Below are 24,862 nucleotides of genomic sequence, written 5' to 3'. Positions count from 1 at the left end.
AGCATTTTGAGGCCACCACAGACATGATGGTTCAGCACATCTTTTGATCAATTCTAGGACATTCCCCAAGCACACACCAGACAAGTAGGCCTTTAAATTTCCTAACGAGAAACAGGCGCTGGCATTTCCTACCTTGCCTGCCATGGGCACACGCACACGCCTGACTTTAAGAGGTTTAACAAAAGAGTTAGAGCCCCGAACTTCCTTGACTTTAATTAAACTTGGCTTCCACTTCTGAAAAATCCTGAAGTTTTTATTTTGTTCTGTAGTCTCACTAATGCTTTTAAATGAGAGATGCTGTGAAAAGGAAAAGCAAATTCTTTGCAGCTGCGTGTGAGCATTCTGCCAACTGAAGCACAGGAAGAAGCTCTCCCATGTTAAAAATTTCCAACTGGGAGATTTACAAAACAGCAGGGGAGGATGGATGGGGCAGAGGGAGACGTGTGCATGTGAAAGAGCTGCAAAAAGCTCCCTTTTTTGTGTTCAAGTCCCAGAGGCCTTCGGAGGCTTGTCATGCTTCAGCGATTGCCACCCCCTCCCACTTTACACCCTTTCTAAAGCCACCGTCCTTTCCATCCAGGCTTTCGGATATAAGTACACATTCGGCAAAACCACTTCTTAGCTGTTCCTTTATTTTACCCCCATCTCCCCAGGCCGCCCCAACACTCATTCCGCCATAACTGGATAATGGAAAGAAGCTTAACAGGGAGGTAGCAACCATTTCCCTCTGACTAAATGAAGTCCTGGCGTTAAGCTGCACTCCTCAGGAGGAAATGACAAGCATTTTGGCAAATGAACTTTTTTATTTTCTATTAGCAGCAGCAAGATATCCACCGTTGACAACAGCAAAAGTTCACAAAGATGAGCTTTTAGGCTGTGTTTTTAAAGCTCTTCGGAAAATCTAGCTCTACCCTTACGAAAAGCCAATTTGGTCAAAAATGCTGTCAGAAGGGTTTGGAGGTTTGGTTTTAAATTTCCATATTAAGTGATGGGGTTTGGTCTTTTCAGAGAAGGAAAGAGTCACCACACTATCACAATTTCTAGGAAGCAGGCATGCACATTAGGTATGGTGTCCCACTGTCGTCCATCACCTATCCCCTGTTCTGGGGTGTGGGGTTGTCCATACTATTAACCGATCCCCTCCGCAGTTAAGCCTTAGGAGTTGCAACCCCACAGCATCCTCGGGGGCTGCTGATGTACACTTCATGGAACCAACTTTCTTCTTACTAAATCCTCCGCTGAATGCAGTTTTTTCTCAGGGCCCCAAGCAACACAAACACATCCTCAGGAATGCAGGTAAAATACAAACCCTCTGGGGATCAGCATGCACACCGCCCAAAAACCCCGTACTGCATATCTACAGAAGTGCACAGTAACAAAGCACTGGCAGACAGACAGGAAGCACTCCATAAGGTCCTCGGGAACGCAACCATTGAGTTCGCGCATCACACCGGACTTCTGAAGACAGGACAGCCAAAAAATATCCTTCATAAGGAGTTAATGCCATGGCTTGAAACAGTCAACCAGAAAATTCACTAGAACCAGCTTACTCCATTCCCAGAGCATTCAGAGTCTGTCTACATGTTACTATAATTTGAAACCTGATTCTAAGAACATCTTTGTACCTAGGCCATTTCACAACTGATGCTCTTGCAGAAGGTATCGGTTCCCTCCTGGGCACCTACTGCTGTTTATAACCAGTTGGTTAGGCTTCAAGATCCTTTCCTGGTGATTGCTGACATGCCTTTTGCTGCCCCTCAAGCAGATCTTTGAGCTATCTCTATGTAGATAAAAGGAAAGGCCTCACTCTGTCTTATGTCAGATACTGATAAGCCGCTTTAAGATTTTCTTTTTCATGGGAGTGGGAGAATAGGTTAGGAGAGTAAGAGAATAACACTCCAGGAAGCCCAGGGTCTCTTTGGACACTGTGTTCAGAGTTTCAGAGTGTTGAATTCACCATCTCTCCCCACAGCCAAAGAAGACAACTTAACTGTTTGCCATCCAGTAAGTTGCAATATGTCAGCATTAACCCAAACCCTCGATCACGCAGCTAGAAGCAATACTAATATACAGGTGGAAGAGAATGCCTACAATGAAAGGGGCACAGTTGTGCCTGTTAGAGCACCTAATCTCCACTCAGGGACGCACGTGCACCCCACATTACAATGGAGAACACTGAGAATTTAAACCACGGCCTGGTGATCCTCCTGGACATGCAGCTAATAAGTGGCTGAGGGACAACCAGTGGTCAGCTGGCGCCCTGACTGTTATTACAGCAGTGCATTTTCTAGGAGGCAGGCCACTGGGGAGGTCTCCTGGGGTCATGAGATGACTCTGACATGAAATAACAAACACACACAATCAGATATGCGTCCACAAAGCTGTTTCTCACCCTGCCCCCCAAAAATGTTTAAACATTGAGAGTGCAGAACTTTCAAGCTACCAAAAGAAAATGTTTTGCCTTAAAATGACAAAAAAGCAGAAGAAACTTTGATGAAAGATTCCTAAAACTCAAAATATACTACAAACACCCTAGCCAGGAGAAACAGGTTGAGCAACGGAAGTGCAACCAAGCGCTGCTAGGCTGAGAACAATGACCATGAAACTGCTGTTTCCTTATGAGGCCCTGCAAATTAGTCCTTCCCCCAGCGGGAGAGGATATGGAGCTCACGGTTTGCTATTTTCCTTTTCATTACTACTATTCCAGGGTGCGGGTAAGAAAGAGAAAGAGAAGGAATTTGGGAAGACGTTAAGAAGTAAAAATCTAAACTATTACTTAGGTTGTTTGCTCTCTGTTGGAAGATCATTGTAACTAATAGTTAAAATATACTTGGCAGAGACTGTGCTAAAAAGCTCTTTAAAAGAGGGGCCATACAAGGATCCCCAAACTCTGCTTAATCAGTACCAACACCACAGGAGATTCATCGGACACACTTGTCTTCCTGGGCTCCAGAGACTTCCTAAGGTAAAATGGGAAGACACAAATGACTCCAGGAGAGCATATGTGACAGTTCTTTGAGAGAAAGCTGATCAGTATTGACCTTTAATTTGGAGACACTAAGCCTCGTGCCATCTCTTTTACGAATATGAGAGAGCACTTTGGGACCTTTTCCAGCTGGGAGGAAGGAAGCACAATTATTCACCCCCGTTGGCTAGGAGACCTGATGAGCTCCACTTTCAAAACCGTAACAGACCAGCCACCACCCATGCCCTCCAGTTTCCATGAGGCAGAGACCCCTAAGTGGAGAAGGGGTCTAAATGTAAATGAGGGAGGGGCTGGGACAATCCCACACTATCCTGTGAATGACCATGATGCTGGTCCCAGATTCCTGCTTGCCCAGTCCAAAAGCAAGTGAACATGCTGCCCGGGCTCATCAGGTCCCTGGGGAAGAGGGTCACCTTACACTGTTAAGACAGCATTCACGGAGAGCCCTGCAGAATACTCCTTAATTGCCTGGAAAGTGACCTGTCCAATGGGGCTTTCCTGGCTTCTTGGCTGCCAGCCAAGAAGTAGCCTTAACTTCTGTACCCATGGGGAGAGATGAGGGCAAGTCCCAAAGCAGTATCACTTCACAAAATAAATCTCACAGAGCCAAATCTGGAATGTTACTGCACAGATATTTGAAATCCCAGCTGACAGTCCTATACCTATTTGGGGCTGGGAGGATGATTAAGGCTTTAAATCTCAATTACACTTACGGAACTCTAAATGAGTGCGTGGTTTGGTTTTTTTTTTTTTTTTTTAAATGCAAAGCTGAGTTTGGGATGCAGAACTACAGAGACAAGAATTCAGCAAGCACCCCCACTTCCTGCAAAGAGTAGTCAAGTCCCACAGCACAGCCCGGAGCAGTAGCTGTTAAAAGACAAGGGCTGGGCTGGATCCGGCCAACATTACAAGGACAACCAACTGGTCTCATTCCTTAGTCTTGTGCTTTTAAAGGGCAGACGATGTGCCAACTATTTTAAAGCTCCAACACACTAATTCTGTAAACAATAATAGCTACAGCCTGCACACTGCGCACTGGAATGGATTCCTCAACTTGGCCTCATCACTTATGCAGCTGATGAAACAAACACTGACAGCTTTTTTGCATTTGTAAAGGCCCCACAGCAGCTGTGGTGATCCCACCATAGAGCAATGAATTAAGCCTGAAACCCAGCTGGGTCTGAACAGAAGCCTTTTTTGCACAATACAGCAAGACTATCATTGTTAACCTAGGCATTATTGGGAAATATTCTGCATTACATTATAGGGCAGTTCTAACTCAATTCTTAAAATTAGCTCTAATAAGCAATTTTAGTAGGAAGGATGTGGCGTTAGCCTTTGAAAGGCACAAGTATGTGTATAGGTTATAGGTACACCACACAAAAGCGGCCCGGCAGAACACAGATTTCCAGTTAAACAATGCAAAGTTTAAAATATTAACTCCTTCTTAGATATTCTCTCTCTCTCTCTCTCTCTCACACACACACACACACACACACACTCACACCTACCTTCTAAACTGAGGTGAGTGTCTAAACTAGTAAATTCTTGGCTACTTGGCCACTGCAGAGAAAAATATTGAATATAGCTGTCAGGGCTCCTGTTAGTAAGCCAAACTAATGACCTGAGCACAGGAGTCAATTTGGAACAGAAAACCATACCGGAAAAACTGGAGTGTGAGAAGCATGATTAATACCATTAGTAAAGAATTTTTTGACAATGACCTTGAGCACTGTGAAATAAATAAGATTCCAAATACTGATTAATACCATCAGTAAAGAATTTTTTGACAATGAACCTGAGCACTATGTAATAAACAAGATTCCAAATACTGACGGACACACTGGTGTTTACAGGCTTCTTATCATCAGGAAGTTCTAGGAAGGCAAAGACACCCACACCAAGACATGTGCTCCTACAGAATCGGAACACGCACTCTCTGCTTCACAAAATGCTTCTCAACACCACTAGGCCACGTGACATTTGCAGTCCCCACCATCCACTTCTCTTATGTTGCCTTACAGTTTTTCTAACAATTAAAAATTGCCTGAAATTAGCCAGGCATGAAATTAGCGCAGGCATGAAATTAGCGCAGCTCTAGTCCCTGCTACTTGGGAGGGTGAGGTGGGAGGATCGCTTGAGCCCAGGAAGGTTAAGGCTGCCGTGAGCTGTGTTCACGTCACGGCACTCCAATTTGGGTAACACAGCGAGACCCTGTATCTAAAAAATAAAAATTGCCAGCCGGGCACGGTGGCTCACGCCTGTAATCCCAGCATTTTGGGAGGCCGAGGCAGGCAGATCACCTGAGGTCAGGAGTTTGAGACCAGCCTGGCCAACAAGGTGAAACCCTGTATCTACTAAAAATACAAAAATTAGCCAGGCGTGGTGGCGGGTGCCTGTAATCCTGGCTACTCTGGAGGCTGAGGCAGGAGAATCACTTGAATCCGGAAGGCGGAGGTTGCAATGAGTGGAGATCGCGCCACTGCACTCCAGCCTGGGCGACAAAGCGAGACTCTGTCTCAAAAAAAAAAAAAAAAAAATTGTCTGACTCTAGTTAAGGACCAATCTCAACAATTTCACACCAACTTGGGGAAAATAAATCTAGTAAATTCAGAGAAATCAAAAGAATACAGTAACATCCCTCCTCCTTTGAAGAACTCCTATTTCTTAATGGAGTTCATTACGAAGGGTAGTTTTTCAAAGAAAAATAAAAACCATTTTTGGTTCAGCAGGCTTGGAAGGAGAAGAAAATCAGGGATAATTTCTAGGTCATTCTACTCCCCACAGTCCTCTGCCAAAGAATGCTGACAGAGGTAACCACAAGAAAGTCAAAACCTAAGGTAATGCAGGAAATCTGAAGTCCCACCATCAAGCCACTGGAGCATATGATTCCAGCACAAGCACGTGTGACCAATGTTTACGGTTTGCAAAGGGGTAGAGGAAATGAGACCACTCTTGGCCACCCACAGTGACATGGAGAGTGACAGTCAGGCAGTAAGGAAAATGAGGACCCCTACCACACACACACACACACACACACACAAACACACACCCTCCAAAGGGCAAGCTAGAGCCCCAGAAGGGGAGGGCACAGCATAGGACTCTGCTGAACAGAGCACATCACTTCAGAGGCATGAACTGAAACACAGCTTAATGACAGAAAATAAATTTAGTAGTAATATGTATAAGCACGCTTTTCTAACAAGGTATTCCAAGAGAAATGCAAACAAATCCACACAAAAACCTCCACACAAACGTTCACCGCAGCATTGTTCAATATAGCCAAATGGGCCGGGCACGGTGGCTCACGCCTATAAATCCCAGCACTTTGGGTGGCCGAGGCGGGTGGATCATGAGTTCAAGACTAGCCTGGCCATCGTGGTGAAACCCCGTCTCTACTAAGAATACAAAAATTAGCCGGGCGTGGTGGCGCACACCTGTAATCCCAGCTACTCGGAAGGCTGAGGCAAGAGAATTGCTTGAACAGGGACCCGGAAGTGGAGGTTGCAGTGAGCCAAGATTGCGCCACTGCACTCCAGCCTGGGTTAGAGTGAGACTCCATCTCAAAAAAAAAAAAAAAAATAGCCAAACCATAGAAACAACTCAAATGTCCATCAGCTGATGACTGGATACACAAAGCATGATACATCCATACAATGGAATGTTATTCAGCCACAAAAAGGAATGAAGTACTGATACACACTCCAGCATGAATTTTAGAAACATAATTTTAAAAGACACAAGACACAAAGTCCACATATTATATGATTCCATTCACATGGAATATCCAGAATAAGCAAAAGCACAAAGACAGAAAATGATTTGTAGGTGTAAGAGGCTGGAAGAACTGGGGTGAAGATCACTTGAGGCCAGGAGTTTAAGACCCACCAAGGAAACACAGCGAAACCCCACCTCTATAAAAATTTTAAAATAAGAAAATTAACAGGCAAAAAAAAAAAAAAAAAAGGCATGAGATTCTTCATTTATACATATCTTTTCCATGTCAGTGCCTACTCAGACAAAGTCAAAACCATCCCCTGGGCCGGGCGCGGTGGCTCACGCCTGTAATCCCAGCACTTTCGGAGGCTGAGGCAGGCGGATCACGAGGTCAGGAGTTTGAAACCAGCCTGACCTGCATGGCAAAACCCCGCCTCTACTAAAAATACAAAAAATTAGCCAGGCATGGTGGCGCGCACCTGTAGTCCCAGCTACTTGGGAGGCTGAGGCAGAACTGCTTGAACCAGGGAGGTGGAGGTCGTAGTGAGCCAAGATTGCACCACTGCACTACAGCCTGGGTGACAGAGCAAGGCTCCATCTCAAAAAAAAATCCCTGAATTTGTATATAAGGTATACAATATACAGTAGGACGTAGTAGGGAGTACAAAAGTAAATTCAGTATTCCTTATCAACTTTAGAAATCTTTTAACACTCAGCAAGGAGGATTACTTGCTGCTGATGGCAGAAACCACATTCCTTAGAAGAGAAAACACCAGGCCGGGCGGGGTGGCTCACGCCTGTAATCCCAGCACTTTGGGAGGCCGAGGCGGGCAGATCACAACGTCAAGAGATGGAGACCATCCTGGCGAACTAACATGGTGAAACCCTGTCTCTACAAAAAACACAAAATTTAGGTGGGTGTCGTGGCGCACGCCTGTAGTCCCAGCCACTTGGGAGGCTGAGGCAGGAGAACCGCTTGAACCTGGGAGGTAGAGGTTGTTGCAGTGAGCCAAGATAGCACCACTGCACTCCAGCCCAGGCCACAGAGCAAGACTCCATCTCAAAAAAAAAAAAGAAGAAGAAGAAAAAACACCATCCAAGGCCTTCATAGACCGTATATAATGCCTGTCCTGAAAAACAAGCTGTTAATGCCTGAGCAAAGTGACATCGTCCTTTCTTTATTGGGATGACCTCCATGTACAAAGGGAGTAGTAATAGGACTCTTCTTACCATTAAGGTCTTCATTTGTATTAAAGAACTGTAAGCAAACAATGTTTGGCTGTAAAAGCTTTGCAAGTCAAAGATAATGGCCTTCCTTGGTAAACTGACTGTTCTTTATAATCATCATTATTTATACTCCCAAGAGGCTTTTGCCTAATGCTCCAATAAATTCTGGAAAGAAATAACACGACAATTTCAGCAAGTCTCATGGAAGAAGGCAAGGGAAAAAAAGGCTACTTGAGTAGAAACTGTGTTTCATCCTGGGGTATGTCAGTGTTGGGACAGTGATCACATGGCTTAATTAGAGCAAGGAGTACATTTAGAAGAAAGAAGAAAAAGCCACCACTTTTTAGCTTCAGGTATTTCCAAGTGAAATCTATCCTCCCCACCTCCCAATGCTTTCCAGCTTACCAGGGCCAAAAGAAAACCCATTTTAATAGCATCATTAGAGTTTTGATTTATCACAAGTACAGAAGAGCGTGCAGTATTGCACTCCTTATCTCATCCAGACAAGAACTCCATTGAACATGAAGCTTTGCAAGTTCTTATTTGTACCAGGAGTTTCTGCAGAACTAATTGATGGTGTTTATATTGAGCTGGTGTTTATATTTGAGACAAGTATTTCCCGACCTCTTCAACTATGAGACTTGGCCCATGGCTTAGATATGCCCAGAGCCCAGACTCTGGGACACTTAGGCGAGCCAAATATGTTCTTTATTTAAAGGAGGTTTCCTTTCCCTCTGTCAGCCACCTTTTAGATTCCAGCTAAGTTTAAACCACAATGGTTTGGAATCCTAACAGTAGTTTTGAGGATGACAATACAGAATGAGTATTTCAAAACATTTTTAAAGACACAACACTGAATCATGCAGTAACACCCACCAATCGCTCCCCTCAAAGTAAGTCAAGTTCAGAAGTTCACTATTAAATCCAGACCCTCCCAAATCCAGACCCTCCCTGGCCCCCTGCACTGTGGAAAAAAGTGATAAACTGCATTGGTATTTAAATAAAAATCTGATCTCTGCCACTCAAAGATGTAATCATCACTGGGGATTACTTTCATGCATCTTTAAAATTCTTTCAGATTAAAAGATCTGTCAGAGTGTCAATACCAATACTATTAAGCAAAACTTGACTCTACTTAAAGTTTTAGGTCAAGACCTCAAACCAAAAGCAAAAACACTGCCAGGCCCAAACACTGCTGCATTGAGATGAATGAACAACTACTCTGCTGTCCACATTTTAATCTGACTGTCCCTTTTTTGCATTTGGAAAGTGAACTTGAGTCAGATCTAAGTAAAAATTATTTGCTCCTGGAATGACAGCTCATCGTGGCTTTAAAATCCTTTTTTAGAATGAGGGGCATAAATACATAAATATATAAAAGTAACCCCCATCAAAAAAATGTAACCAGCTAGGAGTCCCAGTGAGAAGGCTGAACAGTGGTTAAAACTGAACGTTAACCAAACCCCACCAAAATAACCTCATCTCCCCAACATACCCATCTAACCCCTGTCCTAAGTGCAGATGAGCGAGCCCTAGCAAACATTTTATGATCTTCAAAAGATTAAGAAGCCAAGTCCACCATTCTTTTGGCATCTCTCAAAGCCAGTGGCATTTGCCACTCCAAATCATCAGTTTGAGAAGGAGACGTGGCATTGTGTATAGGGTCCAGCCTGGTGCTGTCACAGCTCTGGGAAGGCAAGACCACGCAACCAAGCCCTTCAAGGCAGAGGAAAACCATGTGCTACCAATTTGACTGGGACTCCAGACCATGACTCCTTATTAAATGCCTTCTATTCACATCAGCTCTTTCATCCTCCAACATCAAGACATTATTACAAGCTGAAAATAGAACAGAGCTTTAGTGCTCTGGGCAGTGTAAGAATGGAAAAGGAGGCAATTTAGGTAAAACCAAGTGTTAGGTTCCACCTCATCTCTAAGGGTCCATCTTGCCTGGAGAATAAAAGGCAGGCAAAGTAGTTCATTCAAAAGTATGCAAAAAAGTCATGCTGCTTCTTAGTCACACTGTGAACACTACCCTCATCCTCACAAACCAGGGAAGGCAGAGGGAAGATAAAAATCCCATCCATCCAAAAATATGTCTGGGTGTAAAGAGACTCACACTGCATTTTTCCATAAGTTAGGAAGAAAAACCAAGCCTTGGCGAGAAGGAAAGGTGCTAAGCACCCTTATTATCTGAATTTCTATCCTCTTCCTCGAACAACTGGGATATACTATAATCAGCACAGATGACCCAGAAACACTTTCCTCTTCAATCTTGCACTTGGAGAATTACAGCCACAAGAATCTGTAAGACTTATAATAACATGGTCTAAATAGTCACAGTTGGTGTTCTGCTGTTTTGTTTTGTTTTGAGACAGGATCTTACTCTGTTGCCCAGGCTGGAGTGCAGTGGCGCAATCTCGGCTCACTGCAACCTCTGCCTCCTGGGTTCAAGCAATTCTCCTGCCTCAGCCTCCCAAGTAGCTGGGATTACAGGCACTTGCCACCACACCTGGCTAATTTTTGTATTTTCAGTAGAGACAGGTTTTCACCATGTTAGTCAGGCTGGCCTCAAACTCCTGACCTTGTGATCCGCCCGCCTTGGCCTCCCAAAGTGCTGGGATTACAGGTGTGAGCCACCACGTCCGGCTATAGTCACAGTTCATAAAGCACTTCACACTTTAACATTTGATTCAGCCTCCCACAAAATGACCTTGAGAGGCCAATAATGAAGGCACAATTCTCCCCCTTTCAAAGATGAAGAAACTGAGACCTGGAGAGGTGAAGTGATCTACCCAAGATGACAGAGCAGAGATCCTCAACTTCAGACTGACTCCAAAGCCAGTGCTCTCCTCCCATTGTTTCACATCCCTGCTGCCAACTAAACTGTAAATGCCCCTCAGACAAGGGCAATGTCGTATTTTCAAACTCCCAACACAGTGTCAGAACATGGTAAGCAATCAAAAAATGCCAGCTGTATTTAACTGAACAGTCTTCCAAACCACAGCCCAAAGGGATCTTCATAAATATACAAAGCCCACCTCACAAACAAGGCTGAGATCACATATGAAAACAATGTGATTGTGGGTCATCTTTATTACTTAAGTATCTCTATGTCCTCACAACAAAAAGCATTTCATACATATAAGAATAAGAACATCATTGTACAATTACCCAAGGCTCTCCCTTTCCCTTCCCTTCTGGAGCTGTTCTGACTAATAACACATTGTGTTCTTAGAGCAATTTTGTTTTACAAAGTGCTTTCACATATCTTATCTCATTTAGTTCTAAATGCCCTGAGAGAGGACACAGGAAGAAAATAGAAACTTAAATAAAACTCAACTGACATCTTTACTACTTGTTACAAATGCCTGTATTGTTTTTTAAAAGCCAACAAACCAACCAACCCGCTGGCCTAACGTGTACTACCTGTGGGACCGTAAATTAGTATAGCCTCTCTCCAAGAAAGCAATGTACTAGGAAAGATCAAAACGTAAATACGGGCACTTCTGAGTCAGTAATTTCACAGTAAGAATTTAGAGTTGAGTGCAAACAGACACGTGCAAAGCAGGCTGCATGCATCATTTTGTACAACAGCCCCAAATCTGTGAAAAACCCATCCCGAAGAGATGAGTCAAGAAAATGGTGGTAACTATCAACCAACGGCCTTGAAGCCATTAAAAAACACTGTCTTTGATTACCATGACAAGTTATAAATGCAAACAGGAGGTAACAAAAATACAGCACTTAAAGAGTATGGCCCATATATATAAAACTGTATGTGCAAGTAGAGGAATGTCCAGTATGTGGTTTCAATGATTTCTATCTTTTGAGTACTTGTCTGATTTGAATCACTTCTTATTAAGCAAAAAAGGCCATCTGCACAATAGTAAAATGCTATTGGCTTAATTAGGTATGGGGATTACACGTGGATTTTATTTTTCCATGAAAATGAATCAATTACTGCAGTTACCATGAATAACTGAAAATCCCCCTGAAAAGAAAAGTATTTCCAAAGGCAGTAACAGAGAGGGCCTTCTACTGTATCGGGGCCTGGATTTCATGACCCAGCTGTGTCTGATAAAATATGCGACCACAAGCAGGTCACTTTACAAACAGTACTAGAAACCTCAGGAATTCTCAACTATAAAATTATAGCGTCCAAAATTGTGATCAGTTAAGTCTATCTTTTTGCACTAGATCCATACCGATTCCCTCCCACTACTATGTAGTACTCGAAATACTCCACCAAACTTGAACTCAAATATTCCTAGAATGTATACTATGTATTAGACATTAACATTGACCTACAATGACATAAATTCAGCCCCTACTCTTGTGGGGTTAATAGGGTGAGAGACATGTAAGCAAATAACTCCAGCACCTAAAAATAAAGTGCGAGGAGACCAGCCAACAGGAAGAAAGAGCCTGGCTCTGCCAGACTGGGTGAACAGGGTGACAGGCTTCAGACAAACACGGTGGGCTCCTCAGGCAATCCATTCACCAAGCAAGTAGAGGAATAAAATGCTGGGCTCAGCTGAAGCCCCGGATGTGTGAAATGGATGGGTGGCAGGATAAGCCCAGAGTACATCAAGAAGGGCTTTTTATGCCATGCTGGGAACAAAGTTGGTTTAGATTCGATCCTGAGGACCAGAGAGCCACTAAAGAATTGTGTTCACATCATAATCAGATTTTTAATTTCAAGGACTATGTCTTCTTTAAACATCTTCGTGCACAGATTCAGTGCCACTCCAATCTTAATTCTCAATCTATCCCTCTTTCCAATTCACCATCCAGGTGTATTCAGGAGTCAAGTGTTGGCTAATATAGGACAGAGGGAGAAGGTGATTACATCACCTTCTAATCCGTAAAGCCTTGTTCTGTTTCCCAAAGTGCATCTGTTACTTGCTATCAGCTTGCTTTATTAAGAATCAAAGTGCAGAATTCATTTGATTCATTTATATCTGAGTCAGCTAGGAAGGCCGCCGGCAGGCCTGATGTCTCCAGGTTGGTGATTTCCAACTGGGTAATCATACCTTGAGCATTTGTGCAGCAGTATGCAGTTTACAAAGTGCTTTCACATCAAAAATTCCCCTGCCTCTCCCAGCAACAAGCCTGTGAAGTGCATGAAATAAGTTGTCCAGATGAGGAAATAGCTCAGCGAGGTTGTATAGCCTGCCTGGAGTCACACAGCCAGTTTAACACAAGGCCAAACTTGAAGTAGGCTCACATTCCCAACCTTGTCCATTACTGCAGAGGTACCCCATATATTCACAAGCCTGTCCAAATCTGAGGCATTTCATTACTTAGGTCCATTTAGTAGCAGTAATAAGGCATATACACAAAGCACAAAAGTCTGCTGCTTAACAGAATAAGCATTCACTCAGCCGCCTTCTGCAAACCTATAGAAGGACTAAATGCAAGAAACACATGCTCAGCCCTAATCCCTTCTCATTTCCTCCTGGCACCTGTTTCTGTCCCCACAGGCACCAAACACTCTAACAGCTGGCCGAAACCGAGAGAGAACCAAAAGATAATACACTACCACTTCAGACCAAGCTCTCACCAAAATGGTGGCTGGGAAATAATGGAGACAGAACCACCAAGATTTTAAGAGATCAATAAACTGGGTGTCAAAAGATCTCCCACATTCTCCTGTCCCAGTAAACCAGGTCTCCAGGTAGACAAGAGTCACACAACCCATCCTTTTCACTCCTCCTCCTCACCTCCCCCGAAAAAAAGTTACTGTTAAGAATTCCTAATTGGGCCAGGCCCAGTGGCTCACGCCTGTAATCCCAGCACTTTGGGAGGCTGAGGCGGGCTGATCACAAGGTCAAGACATAGAGACCATCCTGGCCAACAGGGTGAAACCCCGTCTCTACTAAAAATACAAAAATTAGCTGGGCGTGGTCTTTGTGTGCCTGTAGTCCCAGCTACTCGAGAGGATGAGGCAGGAAAATAAGATAGCGCCACTGTACTCCAGCCTGGCAACAGAGTGAGACTCCGTCTCAAAAAAAAAAAAAAAAAAGAATTTCTAGTTTACCAATGTGTATGACGGAAGACTCTTACTGGGAGTATGGAGGGGCAAAACTGTGGTTACACAGTGGTTTTTTTGGTGTGTTTTTGTGTTTTTGTGTTTTTGTTTTTTTTGGAGACAGAGTCTCACTCACCTCACTGCAACCTCCATCCTCCTCAAGTAATTCTCCTGCCTCGGCCTTCCAAGTAGCTGGGATTACAGGTGCCCACCACCACGCCTGGCTAACTTTTTTGCATTTTTAGTAGAGACGGAGTTTCACCATGTTGGCCAGGCTAGTCTAGAACTCCTGACCTGAAGTGATCCGCCCACCTCGGCCTTCCAAAGTGCTGGGATTACGGGCGTGAGCCACCGCGCCCGGCCCTGTGGCTATGTATTTTGTTAACCTTCTAGGAGCACGGTAAATAAACACTGCTGTTGATAATATTTCAGTGTTCACTGGCCTTCCTCTTCATGGGTGGTGGAGCTTGACAGACTTACAAAATTAGAACTTAAAATCCAATTGAGACCTTTTAGGCAGCACCAGCTCTCAAGAATAGCTCTCAAGAACTTCTACCAGTAGGGTTCCTCTTTCTCTAACACCCGCATCTGTCCTATGATTATGTAAGTAATCATGTATAATGTTCCCATTACTCACACCGCCTCATTAACACATCTGGACAGCCTTTGTTTAATGGATGGCCCAGCCCCTAGTGAGGACTGAGGGCAAATGATTTCCCCAGTGCTCCATGGTCCCCTAAGCCTCAAAGTCAGGGGCAATGATACAAGTACAAGAAAAAGTCAACAGCCCTGGGAAATCAAACTGGTTCCTGCAAGTCTGGAGAACTGCAGCCCACGCTGGGCTTCAGATACACCCAAGAATGTGGTGGGGGCATTTGTAAAACTGGAAGAGCACAAACCATCCAGTCCCAAGGGACACGGGATGTCAGTCTTCCAATGATGACTCAAAGAGACAGCCAGCTGGGGATAAGGGGGTAGCTCCACCAACTGGTTCTTCAAAAAACAACAAATACAAACATGCAGGGAAGACGGACACTTCTGACAAAACTGCCCTCCCTTCCAACTTTCCCAAGCAAAAAGCCTCTCCAAAGGCTGCCAACAGTCCCTTTTACAACCTTTGCTTCTCCCCTTTTTGGGGCTCCACTGATCGTTCATGTTACTTCTATGTCCTCTGAACTCAAAAGTGGGGAGCAAATTCAGAAAACTAACCATCTGACTGGTTTTTCACCTTACTTGTCTCATCTGTAAAATGGACTCAAAAACCCCTTTTCTCAGACAAACTCACAACGTAGGCGGTTATTTCAGAATTGACTGAGTCCTCTCTTCACAATCCCGTTAAGAGAAGTGGGTGTTGTGTCGTCATCTGGAGGTGTTTTCTATAATCCATGCTTTTCTGGCACATTTCTTCAAATGGAAAAAAGAACCCCAGTAGAGGTGGGCAGCACCCTTAAAATAGTAAAATCTGTGGCAAGACAAACTGTGGTACAAGTGTAAAAAAAAAACCAGAAACCCAGAGTGGTAGTCGAGCTGCCAGTCGCTGCTCAAGCAGGAATGATCTATACTTTGCCCTCTGGAACAATCTGCGTGGGCTCTTTCCTACAGCCTAAGAGAGCAAGAAAGACAAAAGCCACCTGCAAGAAGTGACAGGAACAGGAAGTCCTGGAAACATGAGTCTTCCACCAAGAGCAAAATGACAGGTCAGCTCCACTTTCGATAATTTTATTCTGAATCAGAACTGCATTTTAAAAATCCTTATTTGGCCAGGCACGGTGGCTCACGCCTGTAATTCCAACACTTTGGGAGGCTGAGGTGGGCAGATCATGAGGTCAGGAGTTCAATACCAGCCTGGCCAACATAGTGAAACCCCGTCTTTACTAAAAATACAAAAATGAGCCGGGTGTGGTGGCACACGCCGGTTAGTCCCAGCTACTCGGGAGGCTGAGGCGGGAGAATCGCTTGAACCCAGGAGCTGGAGGCTGCAGTGAACGGAGACCACGCCACTGCACTCCAGCCTGGGTGACAGAGAGAGACTCCTCTGCCTCAAAAAAAAAAAATCCTTATTAAAAAAACCTGAAGCTGGCAGAAGGTTATAGGATTGTCTGAAGTCCCAAGAAAGATTAAAACCTAGAAGGATAATGAGAATAAAATCTCGCTCACTCTTATTCTACAAAAATGTAGACAGATATCATGGAGTTCTCACCTCCTAGAATAAAAGATGCCTGCAAGGGTGAGGCAAGTATGGAAAAGGTTTATGGACAAAAGGAATCAGAAAAACAAAGACTGGGGGCCTGGAAAAGCAATTGAGGCTTGTCTTAGGGAGTCACAGGATATAAAGAGTACAGTTATCTGGAGGACGGAAAAAAAACGAAAGATAATTGAGCACATGAAAAAACAGATTCATTTGGTTTCATTTTTATTAACAGGTAAGGCTTAAGGATTTAAAATGGAACAGACCTTCCACAATATCTCATAAGTAAAACAATATATAATTAAAGTTGCCAGATTACAAGATAGAAGCTTCTGAACTCCATGAATTAGGTGCAAAATTACTAATCTTTCTGCTCCCTGCCACTCAGTAAATGGCACAATTATTTTAACTCCAAAAGTAATACAATCACCTCAGTAGGACTACTTTAAACTGATCCACACTTTACATGTTACATGGCATGAAGCAGACAGGGAGTCCAGTTTAGCATGCGGGGATTAAGGCTAAACACAGTTGGAAGCACTCTTATCAGAGATGACAAGAACCAGAAGTTGGTTAGTTAATGGGAACAAGTTTGTTAGATAAGAAACAATTTTTATAAAAAAAAGGTATTCCCTAACATTTTGTATTAACTGACAAAGACAAATCTACTTTTAATTACGGTTTTTTTGATATGAGGCCATGGGTCTTCCTTCTGAGCTTAAGTCTCTGAACGTTCTGTTGTTCCACATTATGCTGTTTTGATTGTTGGGGAAGTCTGGGCATAACTGAAGTTTGGTTCTTAAAAGGGAATCACTTGCAAAGCAATGTATATGGACAGTCCTTTCAGATTTTCCCAAAAATCTTAAAAATGTCTGGCCCACATTTTTTTTTGAATGGAGTCTCACTCTTTTGCCCAGGCTGGAACGCAGTGGCAGGATCACAGCTCACTGCAACCTCCGCCTCCCAGGTTCAAGCGGCTCACTGCAACCTCTGCCTCCCAGGTTCAAGCAGCTCACTGCAACCTCCGCCTCCTGGGTTCAAGTAATTCTGCTGCCTCAGCCTCCCGAGTAGCTGGGATTACAGGCATGCGCCACCATGCCCAGGTAATTTTTGTATTTTTAGTAGAGATGGGGTTTCACCATGTTGGTCAGGCTGGGCTTGAACTCCTGACCTCACGATCCGCCCACCTCAGCCTCCCAAAGTGCTGGGATTACAGGCATGAGCCACCACGCTCTTTTTCACAGTTTCAAGGTTGACATAATACTTAACTGTAATTACAATAATAAGCCCAACTGGAATAACCAGATTTGGGAACAAACAACTGACACTTAGCAAGACTTCTGGGTGAAAGCCAAAGGGGACAGAGGTACATCCCAGAGGTGCCCAGGACCTTTGTCCTGGGATATCAGTCAGGACATACTGCAGCCAACAGGGCAAGTAGGATGGGTAGATAAAAGGTGGTTAGTAGAGCTGCTACTACTGTAATCCTGGGGGAGACGTGGACCAGTAACATCAGGATGATCAGAGCAATGCAGCCAGAATTCAGATAATGTCAGGAGTGTGAGTCCTCACACCATCATGAGCAAGGGCAAACCACTAGCTTAAAAATGTTCAGTTGGCTGGGTGCAGTGGCTCACGCCTGTAATCCCAGCACTTTGGGAGGCCAAGGCGGGCAGATCACCTGAGGTCAGGAGTTCAAGACCAGCTGGGCCAATATGGTGAAATGAAACTCCATCTCTACTAAAATACAAAAATTAGCCGGACATGATAGGGGGTGCCTGTAATCCCACCTACTCGGGAGGCTGAGACAGGAGAATCAATTGAACCCGGGAGGCAGTGGTTGCAGTGAGGAACCACTGCGCTCCAGCCTGGGCGGCTGAGTAAGACCCTGTCTCAAAAAAAAAAGGAAACAAAAAAACAAATGCTCTCTAGGTTAGCCTTCACCAAGTGTTTTAACGAACTACGCTTTTAATATGACATTCCCGTGTCTTCTCTGAAAAAAAAAAAGTTCCATTTTGAAGGTAACAGACACCAATTATATACTCCAAAAGATTGTCTTGTTCTGAAGGAGGAAAGTTTAACCTTTGGCGTACGGTATATATTAACACTGGACTTATTTCCAAGACACTTCGAAGTGCGTCAATAGCCTTCAGCCCAGCAACAGGGACTGGTTTAACCCACTATGAGGAAACAGGCATTACCGAGTACCAAATAATTCTAGTTGTCTATTTGGGCCAGTGGCTACAGGGACACACAAGTTAGGTATTAGCCTACTGTAAAATAATATAACCTGGATAATAAACCAAGTTGGATTACTTGTCGACACAATTTTTCTTTCAAATTTTAGTGACACTTTGGACTTCATTGTGTCTTCCTTCCTATCACTGTCCCTGTACAGTGATAGGAGCTAAACTGCCACTGCCCTGCACCTAAGTAACACAGAGCAAGATTTTCCACTACTAGAAACAAGTAACTGAAAAGCCATGTAAACATCCCAGGAAAGAAAAAATACAGCAATAAAATAACGTGCAAATTTCCCCACCACCCCACCAACTGTAAAATAACGTGACTGAACAATTTGTGATAAGTTTTAAGACAAAAAAACCTCATAAATCCAACCACTGTGTATTTTGTGTTCTTCCTACTTTTTTCTCTGTAATTTTACGTAGTTGTAATTATAGTAAATCCTTTTGAAGCTTATAACAAAAACTTTTTCCAATTTTTAAATCATACACTTTCAAATCAGAAAATTAGATACTTAAAACTTACAGCCTAGTGGTACAAATTCTGCTTGAGCTGTCCTAGAAAATCAAACTGGCAATTTGTTTTCATGCTAACTACATGAATTACTATCTTCATAAGGCAGAGATTCTCTATTTCAAACTGATACCTGATCAAATAGTAGTGAAGCCCCAGTATCCTATCTGTTATTCTCCCTAGGAATAACCAGGCAGTGGAATGATGGAAACGGCAGAAAATATCTCTAGAGCAAAACATGCAACTGTTTTTATTGTCCAAGTCGATTGGGGCTTTCAAAGGCAAATGTTTTCAGTTATTTAAGGTATTGCAGTGGGAGTCGTGCCCAACACAATTAAGACAGGATTACATTGCAATTTATGAGTTTCTCAAGGACATCATTTATTACGAAATATAACAATCATTTCTCCTCCCAAAGCCTACTATCGACAATCGCACCCCCAACTCTGCTTTGCTAAGGTAATAAACTAAACGGCAACTCAGCAGGCATTCCGGGCTTTTGAGACCAATTGTGGGAAACGTGCTGCCTTCCACCAGCTCAAGTAATAATGCCACCTTACTTATAAAGAGGCATACTGTTTTACATCTTCCATGCACATGATCTTTTCAGTGACTTAGTTAAGTGGCAATGGCAGGTATTTTTCCATTTTACAAAAGAGGAAACAGAACGCCAGCCTCTGGTTTCCCTGCTCAGAAGAACTAAGCCCAGAGCACCTTGAGACTTAAAGGAGTCCTGTGCTCTTCTCAGTACATTTATCAATGACAAGTCTTCCTTTGGTCCAGCCCCCCAAAATAACTCAGTAGGCACAGAGCCGGCACAGCAAAGGAAAGCCCCCCCCACCGTAGTACCACAAAGCTTCCAGAAAGAGCAACAGTTGCTGCTGTGCAGCATCATCATGAAAGGCATCCGGCCACATCCTGCTGAAGCACCCCTAACACGACTTCAAGTGACAAGGTGGCCAAATCCACAACGCGGTCCTCCAACAAAGCACAGCTTTCCCTGAATACTTTCATTTCTTTACATAAGCACTGGAGAGGGGACACATGCACCACGCTAGTAATGCAACACCATCAGGAGACCTGGAACAGAGGAAGTGAAAACATTCCTGCAGAAAGGAGGCGCCTCCTCCCCGCTCCCCGCTTCCCAAGTGGCATCAGAACAGGGTCCAGTGGCACTCCTTTGGGGACCTACGGCTCGCCCGCCCTCACCTGCTGGGAAGCGCGACGCTCCGGAGCGGAAGGCAGAGGCCGAGCGCATCTTCCTCCTCTTCCTCCTCCCACGCCGCAGCCCGGCTCTGCGGCAGCCCCCGCCCCCGCCCAGCTCCCTCCTCCCCCCGCCGCCCCGCCGCGCCTGGAACCTCCCGCCCGACTTTTGACGTCACGGAGGAGGAGGGGAAGGTTCCACCCGAGCCCGTCCCTTTGTGACGTCACAATGACAACAGAGCGCGGCCGGGAGCGTCGGGGAACCGAGCGCCGCGGGGGGCGGAGGGAGGGGAGAAAGGCTGGGGCGCCGGCGCGCGGCGGGGGAAGAACCGGGGGGCGGAGAGGGGGCGCGCTGACTTCTCGCCGGCTTAACCTGTTGCTCTCGAGACTGCGTCGGAGCCCGCAGGCAGGGCCGCGGGAAGCCGGCCGGGCCGCCGCCGCCATGCTCGGCCGTGTGCGCGGTGGGGGGCGCCCGCTGCAGCTGTGCGCCGCGCGCCCCCTCCCCGGCACGCCCACGCCCCCGCTCCCACCCCCGCCCCGCGCGCTCTCCCCTCCCCGCGCCCCGCAGGCCGCGCCACCCCCGCGCCCCACCCGCCCTCCTGCCCGCCTGCGAGCCGGCCCGGGTAGCCCGGTGCCCGCCTCGCGCGCCCGCCCAGAGCCCGGAGTATGCCCCCTATAGGCCGCGCGCGCGCGCGCCCGCCCGCCCAGCCCCGGCCCAGCCTGCCGCGACCCCCGCGCGCCGTCCCTTTCGCAGCCGGCTCGAGGACGTCGGGAACACCGGCTCTGCTCCCGGTGCATTAACTCGTGCCGTGCCTCCCGCAGCCGCCGCCAGCCACGGGCTTGCATCCGGACGCCCGGACTCGGAGACACGATCCGCTGAACGCCCGCAATAAGAAAGAAAACCCACCCCACGCTGCTCTCCACCTCAACGAGGTCCGGAATGGGAGGCGGGGTGCGGTTCTCGTCCAAGTTCTACCCCATTTGCTTTGTGGCTGCATCCGAAACGGACGTGCCCCGGGAAGGCGTCCACGCTCCAAGACAAGGTTGCCTCAGTGCAGTTTCTACAGCCCGAGTTTAAACTAGTCCTTTGCATTCTACCCAGCCCTCTGCAATGCGGATGTATTTTAATTCTTAAATTCTTTATGGAACAGCTTTCTAAGTTGGGCTTGATTATTTAACCTTGCATTTCTTTCACAGTTGAAGTTGACGTGTCTAGATAAGGATCAGCTCTCTTGAAGAGGCATTCAGCTTTTCCATTAAATATATTTTTTACAAAACCAGTGCCCCGAAGGTCATCTCTCATTACACACACCACAATGATCAAAAAGGGAAAATATTAACACCAATTTGTCTACCCAACTTAAATGAAACTTTCCTCTTACGTTGCATTATTCCTAAGGTATGTTCATTTGGCCTTTTTTGAAAAAAAAAGTAATTTAAAGCATGCAGCTAATCACAGATCACTCGAGTGCATATTTGGTTAATCCCTCGGTCCCCCTTTCCTCCCTCCCCTCAAACTTAAAAAAAAAAAAAAGCCACCACACACAAAACAAAAACACTCCCCATGCCAATCAAAACGTAGCTGTACTATGCACAAAACAAATTTAACTATTCCAAGCCATTTAAATCTAGGAATAATCACCCAATTTCAGAAGCCCAGTTAACAGGGAGAAATTATTTGTAGTTACTTACATATGCATTCACGTACACACTTAAAAACATTAGCCATAGTGTGTGTCCTTTTCCCCTACAACTGGAAACCATGAATTTTTTAAACAAAACCAGCCTCATTATTAAAGTCAATCCCAACAAATGCATTCGCTGTAACATGATTCCCAACTGGTTTATGTTGCAAACCAGATAAGCCAAAACGACCACAGACATTAAATTTGATGTGCCAATGCAAAGAGAAGATCGCCATAATCGGACCCTCGATCGCAACTTAAAGGGCTTCCAACACACATGCGTTACACGATTTTTCCAAATAACATTAATAATAATAACACAGGCTCATTTGCATGCAAAGTGCAATACGGGGCCAAATCCGCTTGAGAATGCAGTTTAGTTACATTACCGCAGCCACCCCCCCACCTCAAGCTCCACCAAAATCCCTTGCCTTTCATCTAAAACTAGATTATGGTTGTGTCATTCGAGGTCAATTTATTCACTTGAGGTATCTCTACACCAGTCTGTTTTTTCAACCAAACTAGGCAGACACCACTTTGCTTGAAAAGCCCTCTTTCAGAAAAGAAAGAAACAGCCTTATCGGACGCTGTGTTTAAAACCCTTCAGCTGCAGAATTATCTATAAACTTGACATTCACAGCCATTGCTTAAAACTGCAAGTCAAAGGATGTGTTGTTAGGAGCACTTACGTATTTCTTCTGAATGATATTCCTCTTGGGTCTTTCCTTGCTCATTCTGAGATCCAAATGCTGATTGCAAAAGGGGACAATTGCTTCATGAATTTAAAGCCGTCAGAAATTTGCAAAAAAATATCCTGGTGGTTTTTATTGTTGTTGGTGGTGGTTGATCTTGTAATCCGACTTTTCTTCCTCTTCCCCCAAAGCCAGATTCGCCTTGAAATAAATCCGAAATTGGGAAGGAAAAAAAAAGAGCCAAAGACGAACGAAGCAAACAAAAAAAAATTCACTTTAGTAAAACACTCATAATGGAAAATTTCCCCCGAAACACATACACACACACACAAAAAAAAAACCGACGCCCTTCACTCCCCCCCCTTTTTCCTCCAAAAACTACATCAGCGAAACGTGAAGGTCCTTAGTGTCTGATCCGTAGTTACATCTTGGAAAAGAAAAGGGAAAGATAAATAAAAAATGTTGGAAGTCACGTTTGTGCTGCAGCAGCAGTGCGAGCAGAAGAGTCAACTCCAGCGGCGGCGGCGGCGGCGGCGGCAGCACCACAGCGAGGGCTCGCCGAGTCTCTTTTTTCCAAGCCCCCTAACCAATGAGAGAGAGGCTATCCAGCCCAACTTTAAATGGACTCTGCTTTTATACAAGTTAGGGCTCCTCGGATAATTCCCCGCCGGGCGCCAGCCGAAAACTCTCACCGCTCAGCCGCCAGGCGCCCGCTTAGCCTGGTGCCGACCGCCCCTGGCCCAGTGCAGGGCACCCCCGCAGCCTGGCCAACCAGACACCGGAGCGACCTCAACGAACCCCTCCCAGGCAAGCCCTCGGGCGTCGCTCCCACGCCGAGCCCAGGCGTGGAATTGAGAGAGGCTCCCTAGCTCAATGCATGGCACGCTCCGTCGCTCCACCTCACCCCCTTTCCCCTGCCTGCCGCTCACCCCACGGCCGCCCCACGCCAGCCCCCGCCACTGCCTTCGCGTCTACCTGCAGCCGGGCTGCTGGGTAGGAGTGCCCCAGGACGCCCGGCCCCGGGGAGAGCCGCCTATTCCCGGGGCACCTTAGAATGGTCCCCTTGATCTTCTGGAAGTTGTAGTCCCCCGACTACAAAATGGCTATGGCCACGGAAGCTGGGAACTACAATTCCCAGCCTGCCCCGCAAAGCCTGTCACTCAACTCCCCTCCCTCCTCCTCGCCCCCTCCCCCTCACTGGCCGTGCCAACAAACGCTTGGACGTGTCCCGCGTGCGACACTGCTAGAGGCTGGCTCGGGATTGGCCCGCGGAGCGTGTGGTCCGCGAGCGAGGAACTCCCCACGCCGGCCCTCCTCCGCCCCCCGGGCCCCGGCCTCCCTCCCCTGGCGGCCGCCAGCCCCCTCCCCGCGCGCCCCGCCCCCACCCGCGGCGCGAACCGCCTGTGGAATCGAGGAATCGCGCGCGTGCGGCCCGGAGCCGCGGGGGAGGGACGCGAGGCTTCCCCGGGGAAGGCCTCGGAGCGTGGCGATGAGGGGGGCGGTGTCAGGGAGGGGTTGGAGCCCGTCCTAAGGAAAACTGGGCCACGCACCAAGAGGAATCCTCGGTGCGAACTAGTTGATCGGCGGCGCCTGCTGCTTGTGCCGTGCAGCCGGTGTCACCTCAGGACAGCGCCTCGCGTCTGTGTACAGAGCGTGCTGCGGGCGCCTAGGGTAGTCCGAGGTCACTCCTCTCCGCGCCCCGCAGTCGCGCACGCCCCCACGCGCGGGGTGGGCGGCGGCCGGGGATCGCCGAGTGGAAAGGCCACGCCCCCCCACGCCGGGGCTCGGCACGCTGCCCCTGGGTCGCGAACGCGCCTCCGCTCGACCCGCTTGGAGGACGTCGCTGGTGGCCCAGGAGTGAAGCCCCGGCGGCTGCCTCCTGAGAAAAGATAGCCGTGTTTAAAGAGACTGAACGGGATCTTTGCTTTGCCGGGCGTATTTTGTGATAAAATACCACAAAATGTTGAGACAAAAATGAGTGGAATATGGAGACCGAGCCGCACAGACACGCAATTGTAAGGAAACATCTCGAACACCGAGTGCCAGGAATATCAACTGTCCGGGCCACGCAAGAGCCTGCTTTTTACCTGCCTCCAGCCCCCTGTCGTGCTGGTTTAATCGCTGAAACAAATGAAGTAGCAGGCCCTGGCATAGCGCTTTGGGCCTTCGCCTTATTAACAACTTTGTCAAGTCTTGCATCGCGATTCTGCCTTGTTAATTTCCTTGTTTTTCGCTGTGGTTTTGGAGAAGCAATGTTTTCCGTGATCTCTCAGGCTAGCCTCGGAATAAAACGTGGCAGAAGCGCTCCCGCGAACACATACGCATATATTTTATTCTACCTATTCCCTAGAGTCTGCTAAATTCAAAAGTCTA

The 24,862-nt window shown here is 46.3% G+C and overlaps 1 protein-coding gene across 3 annotated transcripts in view; it reads right to left on the bottom strand.

The window, feature by feature from the left end:
- JARID2 (jumonji and AT-rich interaction domain containing 2) overlaps positions 1-24,239 on the bottom strand; it is a 277,296-nt gene extending 253,057 nt beyond the window's left edge. Inside the window, exons 1-2 of one of the 3 annotated variants that reach the window (XM_014345230.5) lie at positions 24,040-24,239; positions 22,487-22,690 (exon numbers count right to left, since the gene is read on the bottom strand). In XM_014345230.5, coding sequence (XP_014200716.2) covers positions 22,487-22,531 — 45 coding nt within the window. In that variant the 5' untranslated portion in view covers positions 22,532-22,690; positions 24,040-24,239. Of the gene's footprint in view, positions 1-20,118; positions 20,241-22,486; positions 22,691-23,464; positions 23,684-24,039 lie in introns of those variants that run through there. The other 2 variants (XM_055113199.2, XM_034961485.3) reach the window with 2 other exon arrangements.
- Positions 24,240-24,862: the final 623 nt, after the last annotated feature.

This window comes from Pan paniscus, chromosome 5 (assembly GCF_029289425.2).
Source record: "Pan paniscus chromosome 5, NHGRI_mPanPan1-v2.0_pri, whole genome shotgun sequence".
Taxonomy (NCBI): Eukaryota; Metazoa; Chordata; class Mammalia; order Primates; family Hominidae; genus Pan; species Pan paniscus.
Note: the sequence above shows the minus strand (reverse complement) of the source record. Positions and strands in the feature narration are given on the sequence as shown.